Source organism: Dendronephthya gigantea, unplaced genomic scaffold, assembly GCF_004324835.1.
Source record: "Dendronephthya gigantea isolate DGI-Jeju-01 unplaced genomic scaffold, DenGig_1.0 000038F, whole genome shotgun sequence".
Classification (NCBI taxonomy): Eukaryota; Metazoa; Cnidaria; class Anthozoa; order Malacalcyonacea; family Nephtheidae; genus Dendronephthya; species Dendronephthya gigantea.
Window position 1 is genome coordinate 1,409,879 of NW_021163048.1, and position 11,161 is coordinate 1,421,039.

Sequence of the window (11,161 nt, forward strand, 5' to 3'; positions counted from 1 at the left end):
TATAGTTGAATTGCGTTGCAAATTGCGGCATCATGTGACATTACCCATATCATAATTGGAGCTGAAAATCAAGAAAACAGTTATTCTTGTTTTTCGATTCGGCTAAAATACCTTGACTACTTTACTACTGTACGAAATCCTAAATCTGTTTAACGACAAAACGACATATCCACATAACATGAAGTACCGCGTTGAGACCAACATGGCCGGGAAATTTCCTGATTTGAACAAGTGTTGTGATTATTATGATTTGACCTGGAATTTTTTGGAAAAATTCTCCTTCTTTATGCAGTATGGTACATTGAAACTATGGTAAATACAATATTAGTTTTTATCGATGAATGATTGTCGTATAAAAACGCTCGTAAGCATTATTATAAATTTTTTTCTGGTACATAATATTAACTCTGTGGGTAAAGTCGACCAATGAACTGCATAATGTCTCTTTTTTCTTTTAGAAGAGTCAGAAAAGAAGGGATTTAGACTGTAGTGCAGAAGCCAATCTTGTGGAGCCCAGGTACAGAATATAAACAATATATAAAAGCAACATAAATATTAATTATTAAATAGATTTAGCAAATAGATTTCATTCAGGGCAACTGATTTTTTTAGTATCTTGTCATGATGGAAAATTGTCAAAATGTTTATAAGTTGCATATTGTACATTGTCAAAAAGCGTTTTAGCGAAATATTGTCAGTGTACAGTACATATATAACTTATTTTTGGGTTTATTAACCCCAAAGGCCAAAACTATATCTTAAAGTTTCTTTAAACTATCTTTAAAGCATCTGAAGTTTTCCAATGCCTTATTTTAAACCCTGTCACTTTTTGTCACTAAATAATAGCCCAGAGAAGAAAAAGAAGCAATGTGATGGTAAGACACTATAAATATCGATTATTTTTATTGAATGTGTCAACTAATTTTACTTGATAAAAAATTTAAATCAGAATGTTTAACAATGTAGATGTGGTAAACTGTTAAGGCCTATATAATCAACATGCATGATATGGCACTTGGATATTATAAAAAACAAATATTTAACCTGCGTAATAATAATAATCTAGCTAGATAATGGATAATGTAATGGTTTGTGTCATGTTTTTATTTAGGATTGAGGTGCAACCAAGATTCCAATGAAAAGCAAGTAAAATCAAGCCATAAAGTATATAAACCTGTTGTTAGTCTAATATAAACTTTAATCTAACTTATTAGTTTGTATAACTGCATCATACTAAATAAAGCGCTACATATATATTTTTTAATGTACTCTAGAAACAGCAGTGGTTGTTGTCATCATTTGATTGTTTTGACACCTCTCACACCAATGGTGCAAAGAATTTAAAAAGTAGGTACAAACAAGGTGATCTGAAAAGGCTTTAAAGGACTGGGACAAGTTGTTCAATTTTTACATTGTTATACAATTTCAACTAGTGATTCTTCAAATGAAGAATAACAAAGGATAGAATTGGTTACGTTCTGCCAGTGACGGGTAGTCATTCTGGTTCTGCAGCATGGATATCTATTTTGACAACCCTTTTAAGCACTCATTGGCTAAAATACAAGCGCACAACCCCAGGAAAGAATGTAACTGAGAAGTGCATTTTCAAGGAAAATATTTCTGTGAAGTTGTAACAGAAATTTGACCTTTATATGATCGATATATATACTTTATGTCTGTTAATGAGTGTGCAAATACTACATTTTTAGAGAAATCAAAAGTAACTGACAAATCAAGAGTAAATACACTAAATAGCAGTGATTTATGGTGTGAGAAATATTGCCCTTCATCTGAGGTACGTAAAGAGTTAAAGCTAAAATAAGTCTAAATTGAATGTTTAGTACTGTCAGTTTTACAATAACAAACATACCGGGTACCCTAAATTGTAAGTTTATAGCCAGTACAAGAGACATTTCAAAGGAAAATTCAATTTTTCTAAAAATTCTATGTTTTGAGCATTACAGAGAAAGTTCTCCTTTTTCTCTTTTTGGAAAAGGGAAAAATTTCTGAGCTGCATAGAATTAGCAACAATGTAATGTACAGTAATTATAGCTGTGTAATGATTTAATCTCTAGGAGGGATGGCAAAGTGCTTTTGCACCTTTTTCTATGACCCTGGGTTTGAAATACTGTAGTAACGTTGCATGGTCTTTATTCTGATTCCTGAAAATATTTAACCAGGCTGAGCTTGCTGTGCATAAGAAGAAAATAGCGGAAGTTCGCGATTGGCTAGTTTCCCACCTGTGTTTGCAGGTACTTTTGATGTTTCTGTGTATCATACCGTACTCTACAATGTTTGATCCAGTGAGGTTTTTTACATATCTCACTGGAATGATCTACAGTATCACTGTTTAACATGACCTCAAAAATGTTTTGTTATTTATATGCATTATTTGCATGTAAAGTACAAAATCGTATTGAGATAACTGTATGTTGAATAGAGTGGAAATGGTGTGTTGTTGCTGACTGGTCCTCCAGGCAGTGGCAAAACCGCAACGATGCGAGTTTTAGCGAAGGAAATTGGTGTGCAGATACAAGAATGGGTTAATCCTTCCGTACAGAATAGAGAGGATGGTATGTTTTAAGCTTATAAATTGCCGGAGGTACTGTATCTTTAAAAGTAATCGTATTATTAGCCTAGATAAACTGTGTCATGACTTGATCCTTAGTATATTGACGTGAAACTCGATTGATACATAATATCGTACTGTATTAATACGAATCACTTCTTGGTCTAGATTTCGAGGATTCAGAATGGAAAAACTATCAAGGGATGGTGCATCGTCAGTCACAGCTAAAAAACTTTCGGGATTTCTTCTTGAGAGCGAACAAATATCCGTGTTTATCGCTTAGTTCAAATAATACAGACGTGGATAAGAAGATCGTTCTTGTAGAAGTAATGTACATTACATATGCATGTGTATCATTGTCCTCGTCACATTTTTGTATTTTCGTTTTTCAAGTGTTTTCGTTTCATGTTTTTTTAGGATATTCCGAATGGATTTTATCGAAAAGCGTCCGATTTGCATGATATTTTGGGGTATGTTGAATAGTTTTAGTAATCCAGAAGTATTTACATTTCATTTACATGTATATAACTCTCTGTTCAACTTCTAGTAATCCAGAAGAGTTTTCCGCTCTATGGTTTAACCTTCTTTGCAATTGCCAGTTATGAAGAAAATTGATTTACCAAATTATGTTCATGTATTCTTTGTAGATCATACAAAAGATGCAGTAGAAATCCTGTCGTCTTTATTGTATCGGACAGCAATAGTAACGATACGAGTGCTTTCCGTTTGTTTCCCAAAGATACGATACAAGATCTTAGTATCTCTCAAATCAGGTACATTGGTACATGCAGTATGCTAGCCCAACCTCATACTCGCCTCATATTATGATAATATAACTGTACAAACGTTTCATTGAAACGCTTTAATATAATTCCGGTAACAACTAAAACTCGATGTTAAAGAGACTCGATGTTGTTGTTTTAGTGATTTTCTTTGTCGATCTTGCTTAGCAGAATACTCGAACTTTTTGTGACAAAAGTCATATTGTGTGATTTTTTTTAGCTTCAACCCAGCTTCGGTAACTAGCCTAAACAAACTTGCTAAAGAGATCATTTCGTCTGAATCAAATAAGGTACCAGTCCCTTTCTTATACTTTCGTGTGCGCGATTGCGCATGTGCATGTCCGATTTATGAGTTTCTAATCCGTCCTTCATGGAATGTCTATATATTAAACTGTATGATATATATTTGTAATATGTGCTAAAATTTCGTGAACGAAAAAAAGATAAGAGTTTTTCTTCCTGTATCGTGATAAAACCATTTCAGAATAATGCGATTCATTTCGTTTTAGAGAACTGCCACATTTCAAACACCTTCAAAAGATATTATCGATAATTTGGTATCTGGTTGTAATGGTGATATAAGAGGACTCATTAATAATTTGCAGTTCACTTGCCTAAAAGGTATTGAAACTCGTATCTAAGGTAGATACTGTAGCTGTGATTTATTCCCAAAGGATTACTGGGGTGACAATCGACACTGACGTCCTTTGAAGAGCTACCGCATAGCATGTATGAATTAAGCGCGACCTGTAGGGTGTTTAGGAATAATTACAGTTTTCATCACATGCGTACTATACGTTACTATAATAGGAATCCATGCTTTTCAATTGCAAATTATTGTATTCGGCTGTATTGTCAACTTTTTGTTAACCTTGCTTGCTCTGTGTTCATAAAAAGTACCCGGTCCGATATTCCACAGAAAATTCGAGTTCGCCAAAGAGCGAATTTTAGCAAACACGATGTGACACGGATGAAAATGGCGTGGATATGGCGTAAGCACAACCATAGATGGACATATCACGCCATATCCACGCCATTTTCGCGACGTCCCAGGCGTCACGTCGTGTTTGCTAAATTTCTCTAATAAGAAGTTAACAACGCGCCACTAATAATGGCCAGACAATGACAGGGTGAAAACGCACTCACCTATTACACTGTATGGACCTGTTTGTAGGCTTTTCTTCAATGACGTTCCAAAAAATGAAACACATGAAGCAGCAATCACGAGCTGGACGTGAGAAATCTGGCAAACGTTCCAACAAGAAACCGGTAGAGACTGAAAATACGACGTCGGCAACAATTGGAGGAAAGGACACTTCACTTTTTCTATTTCGAGTTTTAGGAAAGGTTTTGTACTGTAAAAGTAAGTGTCATAGTCAAGCATTCAATTACGGTCTCTCTTATGAAATGCGTTGCGAATTACGTAACATTGTCATTGTAGCTGCTTGGATTATATAATACGATACCTATACCATATATACAAGCATCGTCAGTATTCTTTCTGCTCGTTTATGTTCAGGAGATGAATCAAGGAGCACTGCAGGAACAACACTTCCATCGCATTTAAAACATTGTGAACGACATCCATTGATTGAAAATCCGGAGGTTTTTATTCTTATTTTTTAACTTTTTGAGTTGCTTCATGAAAGTTGTTTTCAAACTATTCATCTAATTCACAAATAACGTTACTGGTAATAATATAACATGATATCATACGTGATGGTACCAGTATCTTCTCAATTTTAGAGCATATTCGAGAAAAGCCACATGTCAGGGGAAAACCTGAATTTGTACTTACATCAAAATTATCTGGACTTTTTCAACAATATTGACGATGTGGTATGTCCTCAATATATGTCTTCGATCGTCTTTCATCCTCACGGTAACATGCATGCATGTAAGTAATATATAATTTTTGTTTTAGAGTGTCGCATCCAACTACTTGAGTGACGGTGATCATTTAACTGCGGAATGGATGGTAGGCTAATTTCCCCCGTTTTTCTGGTTAATTGTAATGTTTTGCACAATAAATTCAACGCATACTTGTAGAACTTCCTAAATTAGATTAATTGTATAAAGTGGAATATTGTGTAAGACAAATAGAACGGTATATGGGACATGTCGCAGCTCTCGGAAGCTTTCGTCCAATTGCATGGATAATGCTTTTCTATGCTTTCTAAAAAACGAAGCTATGCTATTGGTTGAAACAGAAATGTATTGTAAAGTTCAGCCAATGAAAATCATTCTTGCGAGGAGCTGCGACACTACCCGGTATATAGCTATACCTGTAAAATTTCCTGAAGGGTGGATTTACTGAAGGAGCTTTATCGAGAGGATAGATTTACTATTGAAAGCTTTCTTTCTATGCTATGCTTTGGTTTCAACCTCTTGCTTACTTTTTGCTCACATTTCAGCACCGTTCAACATTATGTTGTTACACGCCCTCTGTAGCGATCAGAGGATTAATGTTCTGTAATCAACGTAAAGCTACGAACCAAGCTAAGAATGTATGGCGTCCTTTACATAAACCAAAATGGTGGGATGTTTTGAAACAAACACGGCATAATATGTCTACAGCAACGGACTTATTCAAAGGTAGGGTTATATGAAAGATATCGCTAGCAGTGGCGTAGCCAGCCTCAGTGACGATTTTGTCCCGCTATGTAAATTTCGAGTTATTATAATTATCCATATCTTTAGGAATCTATTGTTTTCACAGTCAGCGAACACTAAATTATTAGCATCGCCGGACAAATCGACAGGCTGGCTACGCTACTGATCGCTAGGGATTCTTTTTTGCTTTCTCACCTCTTTAAGCTTTCTCGCTTCTTTGCATAAATTCGACCCTTCCGGTGATAGGATTGTAAGCATTCTTTAGACTATAAGAGTGGAATTAGAACTCTTGCCTCCCATCCTTTCGAAAACGTATAATCTGATGTCGATACGTCTCCTAAGAAATTTCAAATCACCGATATATAGTGTAAATCTTTTAAATAATGCAAAATTTTTGATAGTTTAAATCACGATTAATCTCAATCGTGTTCCACACATACACGTGTTCTGTCTAATTCACTAAAAGTTATCTTAAACAAAGTACTGTATCGAGAGGATTACTTGCGTGAAACAAATGTCTTTCTCGTGTCAAGGGCATGCGCAAAATATTAAAGATGCCCCTTTAGAACTAAAAGTCAACCTGAAGTAGCTAGAATGCAAGAATTTGCATTGATGATGTACAACAGGATATATGGTCGCTGAATTTCTACGACCCTGTGTTGCAATCATAACAGATATAATACAATTAATAAATTTCTTCTTTGAATATATGCAGGTCATTCCCGAAATGCAGGACAGTTTCATTGTGAATATCTACCATATCTTGCGCTTACTGACGTTCCATTGCATTCCCCAGGTATTTACACTGTTGTTATTGACTTGCCGAAGTCTTCTTCCTAATAGTATTTCATAAATGTGACAAACAACGCCATGGTCATTGCCAATCTTAAATAGCCGATCGAGATACACGTTCCCAATGGGCACTTGTAATCTTGGCTGTGATTTTCGTTTGCTGAATTCAAGCAGATTGCTCTGATTTGGTCTTCTAATAACTCATAACGTACCCACTTGCTCATATGTATCCATCATTACGCTCCAAAAAATGAGCCTTTTTACTAGGGGCAATAATTTGTTAACTGTTTCTGTACCGTACATGTAAGTACGTTTAACAAGCTGCACCTTTACATACAAGCTCCACCTACGGATACAACAACCCTGATCCTTTTACGGTCGTATGTGACTTATAATATTAATATAGGCATTTGTATATTTTTCCTTCACTTAGGCCAAATAAATCACCTTCAAACTGTTTGCACATTTTCAAAGAACTTGTATTCATTCAGGTGAGATATTATTGATCAGTGTGGCGTTAGCCATGCTCAGTAGCCTAGCCAGCCTGACGATTTCTCTCGATCGCTATGCTAATATTTTTGTGTTCATTGATTGTGAAAACAATCAATTTCTAGATAAATAATTATAATAACTCGAAATTTACATAACCGGACTTGACTCGTCGGGCGAGCTATATGCTATTGGACTCGTGAAGGTGTATCCCGAACATGTCTGAAATTTTAGAGTTTTCGAATCTCGATCAAACGCACAAAATGCAAGTGACCGAGCGTCCAATTTACCTATCACAGGTGCTTGGCCTTCTCAGTCTCTAGAGTCCTCACCCTCTCCCCACTATAAAATTTTTCATTTTTATTTAGAGATAATGATGGCGCACTCCAAGATAAGGAAATTGACGACAACGATAGCGAGCCAAGCTCATCTCAACCGCAATCAAGTCAAGACGGGTCGCTTGGGGACAATGAAGTACTTTCTGTTACTGAAACCAAATTAGACGACGATATTCAAGAGTTTGAGAGCGATTAGGAGACGATTGATATAATATTTTGGTCCGACACTCGCTGCATTGTAATATTCTCTTTCTCGATATTGTGTGCGACTTTTTTTTTGCCGGTTTGAATTATAAATAATGCATTCACAGAAGAACGATATGGATTTTCGCTTGTTTACTAATGGATGGTAGCTACGTTATTTGGATGCCTGTTTGTGTCTCCTTGTCAAAATCGGACTTTGGTATGTTTCTAATCCACATAAGGAGTCTCGAAGCAAAGGTTTAATCAGAATTTTTGTTTAAGGGGGGCAGCAAAGGCATGGGTGTGGTAAGCCTCGCGGATTTCTGCTCAGGTGGGGCCAAATTTTTACCGCAAGGGTCCCCTGCTGTGGCTACGCCTTTGCCTCTAAGGAGGCCGATTCTATTCATCCAAATTGCGAGAGTCGGAACCATTGAAATTACTTCACATGCATTTATTCGGATAACTCGTCACACTTCTTTGAATATATATAAGCGTGTTTTGCTGCATATGAACACCTCGTGTATATATATATATATATATTTGCAATGCTTACGATAGAGTATACAAGTACAATATTCCACTAATCTACTTTGTTATTCCATAGACTGCTTAGATGTGTAATATTATAAGCAGCAGATCAGGCCTGAAATACAATACAAAACGTACATATTCCAAATTCCAACGTGTCTCGTTTCTATCAACTAAAATCGGTTCGAAAATTGCACTTCTATAAATACATAGGATGGTTTTATTTACAAACACTGGTTGTTATGAGAACAGTTCATGGAAACGGGAGTTCGTTCTGATGTGTATACACCCATCATTATCATCGACCGTGCGTTCTATAAATAGGAAAAGAATGTTGTTAATCCACTGAACTCTATATTAATAGAACACTACCTATTCATTTGGTTGTCATGATTACTGTTTACAAACTCGGCGTATACCGATTGCGACTTGTTAGATACATAAGGATTACAGTTACACGCATAAACGTATTATCTCTAAAAAAAGATATTTCAACACTTAAATAGCAATTATAGCAATTGGAGTGATCATTGATAATTTCAAAATACGGTCAAGTCGTATTATACTATCCGGCCAATCTAAAATCTTAGGACCCACTTATACCCATATATACTGTATATCAACAGCGCGTAATACTGCCGACTATGGTGAGACCTTGTCATGTTTGCTTCATACTTTGGACCTAATTTCTTGTCCAATTTCGTTTGGATCGATTGCAATTAGAACAGTGAGTAATGAGATGGTTAACCTCATCGATTCCTTGATTAGTTGTACTTGACTCAAACGAAATTCGAAATTTATGCTGGGCAATTTTGAATTTGGTATGGTCATGAATTTAAAAAAGACTGAAAAGATTGACGACTTGACGTGCATGGGCATTTATTTTTGGCTATCATCGAAGCTATATTTATTGATACATGGGGGCCAAGAATAAGTTGTTTTGATGTGTTAACTAAAGAGAAAATCCCACGCCAACCTCTTGAGTCCTGTTTAGGTGGAAAACAATGTAGTTATGTATGCACGATGAAGAGCTTTTGTTTTATATTTTTGATAAGCATGACTCCTTATTTAACAATGACGTACTGTTGTTGTACAAGCATTATCAGTAAAAATCCTACGATAATAACCGTTTGGCAAGTGCTGTTAAGAAATAAGTAGTTTAACTTACTTGGCAAACCGATGCAGTCCTCCCAAAGTGTATTTTTCAAGTCAGGATCTTGATGGTAAAGACAATCATGTCTTACTGGCTTGGATTTTTCCACTATCTGATCATAAATTACCATTTCATCCGATGGTATTAAATCTTTCCGCTGCTCATGGTCTTTCAGCAATGTTGCGAGATGGTCAATCCATTTCACAGCTAAACGCAGGATCTCAATCTTAGATATGTCAATGTTCGCTAAAGGAAGAGTCTTTTTCAACGTGACAAAAGCTTGATTCAGCCTCACGTTTCTGCGACGTTCTCTGTCATTTGCTGCACGGCGTTGCCGACTTACTCCCGTCAATATTCTTTTCTTTCTCTGCTTGCGCTTCTTATCCTCGCCAATCACTTCGTTGTCTGCTTCGGCAACGGTTTTTCCATGTTCCGGAGTTGCCGGGAATGACATTTTCGGAAATACTTCTATCGTTCCAACCGGGTTGAACCTGGAGTCGTGCGCGACTGTTGCCACTTGAATTCTTGCTCTCGGTATCTTCATCCTGACCGTTGCAATAGAAACTGGGGGTTTAGAAACTTCGTCATACAAATATATGCGTTGCGGTTCCATGCGCGTCAATCATTCACGCTTTCGGCACCTGTTCAAGTAAGCGACGATTGTGATCATTAATTCCTCTCCATTGATAATCTGTTGGCTTACGACATAAGCTAAGGAATTCACCATAGCAATAAAACGCGCAATTACAAACAAAACTGCATCCTCGAAAAGCGGAATAAGCAAGAATTTTTATATTGTCTGTATTTGACAGTATTTGATATAGTATGTGCTAAATTAATAGAGCATATGCTTCCTTGCCGTGCAATCCGCGTCATGTTCATGGAAGAATTCATGAGTGGTAGCATGCATGCATGGAATATACTTCTTTCGTGTGAAATTATTTTCTGCAAAAATATTTGCGCTTTGATCATCTTCATGCATGGGTATAACTCGCATAATACTGCTTGCTAACACAGAAAAAAGATATTTTGTGCGTCCAAAATTTTCCCAAGCCCATGCACACACGTCATGCATGCGTGGCGCCATCCCAGTTTCGATGTTGATGCATCAAAGCGTTCCTTACATGCACACATCAGGCTATGAAGCTCAAATAATGATCGTCACAGAGACATTTAGATAAAAATTTCTCTGAGTGCAGCTGCGCAGCTGAACAAGGCAATCACCACCGGCCAGGCGTGTGTTGTTGCTTTCGCTGTTGTTAAACATTCGAGCTAAATTTTATAATTTTTTCAAGGAGATATACTCTTCCGAAATACCATTCTAGGGTGCCTAAATTTCAATGGGAAGCAACACTCTGCTGCATGATTTTGGTTTTTTAAAAGCAACACTCTGCTGATTTTTTAAAAATGCCACAGGTGGATGTGGATTTTGGGCTGGTCGAATGACTAGTTATTATGCATGTAGAATTCGGTCACTCTTCCATCTGCACTGATATTCTCTATAGAGTATAGTAGCGATATAAGTTTTTATAACTCATGTTTATTTCTTTTGCTATATTAATGTGTTTTTGCTTGTTTTTTTTTGCTTTTAGCGTGCATGTGGTAGCTCATTTGTTAAATTGAGATCTTCACTTTTAAGTGTAATGATTTATATGAAATTCATCCGAAGTGATATTATTGTGCATAAATAGCCTTGAATTGCCGAATTATAGGC

General features: G+C 36.4%; 2 protein-coding genes across 3 annotated transcripts; one reads left to right on the forward strand and one right to left on the reverse strand.

Moving 5' to 3' along the window:
* Positions 1 to 203: 203 nt before the first annotated feature.
* Positions 204 to 8,260, forward strand: LOC114526304 (cell cycle checkpoint protein RAD17-like). 2 transcript variants are annotated; one of them, XM_028547869.1, is made up of 21 exons: positions 204 to 312; positions 459 to 517; positions 847 to 875; positions 1,112 to 1,164; positions 1,275 to 1,347; positions 1,710 to 1,795; positions 2,181 to 2,252; positions 2,441 to 2,573; positions 2,738 to 2,895; positions 2,987 to 3,039; positions 3,217 to 3,342; positions 3,572 to 3,641; positions 3,861 to 3,972; positions 4,526 to 4,714; positions 4,871 to 4,956; positions 5,098 to 5,190; positions 5,276 to 5,329; positions 5,766 to 5,946; positions 6,680 to 6,760; positions 7,190 to 7,247; positions 7,614 to 8,260. In XM_028547869.1, the coding sequence occupies exons 1-21, from the start codon at positions 310 to 312 to the stop codon at positions 7,777 to 7,779; spliced, it is 1,935 nt and encodes a 644-aa protein (XP_028403670.1). In that variant the 5' UTR covers positions 204 to 309; the 3' UTR covers positions 7,780 to 8,260. The 2 variants fall into 2 exon arrangements, with proteins under 2 accessions (XP_028403670.1, XP_028403671.1); XM_028547870.1 differs by having other exon boundaries at positions 462 to 517.
* Positions 8,246 to 9,926, reverse strand: LOC114526306 (protein Fer3-like). The gene is made up of 2 exons (XM_028547871.1): positions 9,463 to 9,926; positions 8,246 to 8,608 (listed from the first exon to the last, which is right to left on the reverse strand). The coding sequence occupies exons 1-2, from the start codon at positions 9,899 to 9,901 to the stop codon at positions 8,535 to 8,537; spliced, it is 513 nt and encodes a 170-aa protein (XP_028403672.1). The 5' UTR covers positions 9,902 to 9,926; the 3' UTR covers positions 8,246 to 8,534.
* Positions 9,927 to 11,161: the final 1,235 nt, after the last annotated feature.

Bases quoted from the DNA above. Each gene is read 5' to 3' on its own strand.
- LOC114526306 (XM_028547871.1), bottom strand. From the start codon at position 9,901: ATGTCATTCCCGGCAACTCCGGAACATGGAAAAACCGTTGCCGAAGCA. The intron at 8,609-9,462 runs GTAAGTTAAACT...TCCTATTTATAG, and splicing joins GGACTGCATCGGTTTGCCAA to AACGCACGGTCGATGATAAT.
- LOC114526304 (XM_028547869.1), top strand. The intron at 876-1,111 runs GTAAGACACTAT...GTTTTTATTTAG, and splicing joins GAAAAAGAAGCAATGTGATG to GATTGAGGTGCAACCAAGAT. The intron at 4,715-4,870 runs GTAAGTGTCATA...GTTTATGTTCAG, and splicing joins AAAGGTTTTGTACTGTAAAA to GAGATGAATCAAGGAGCACT.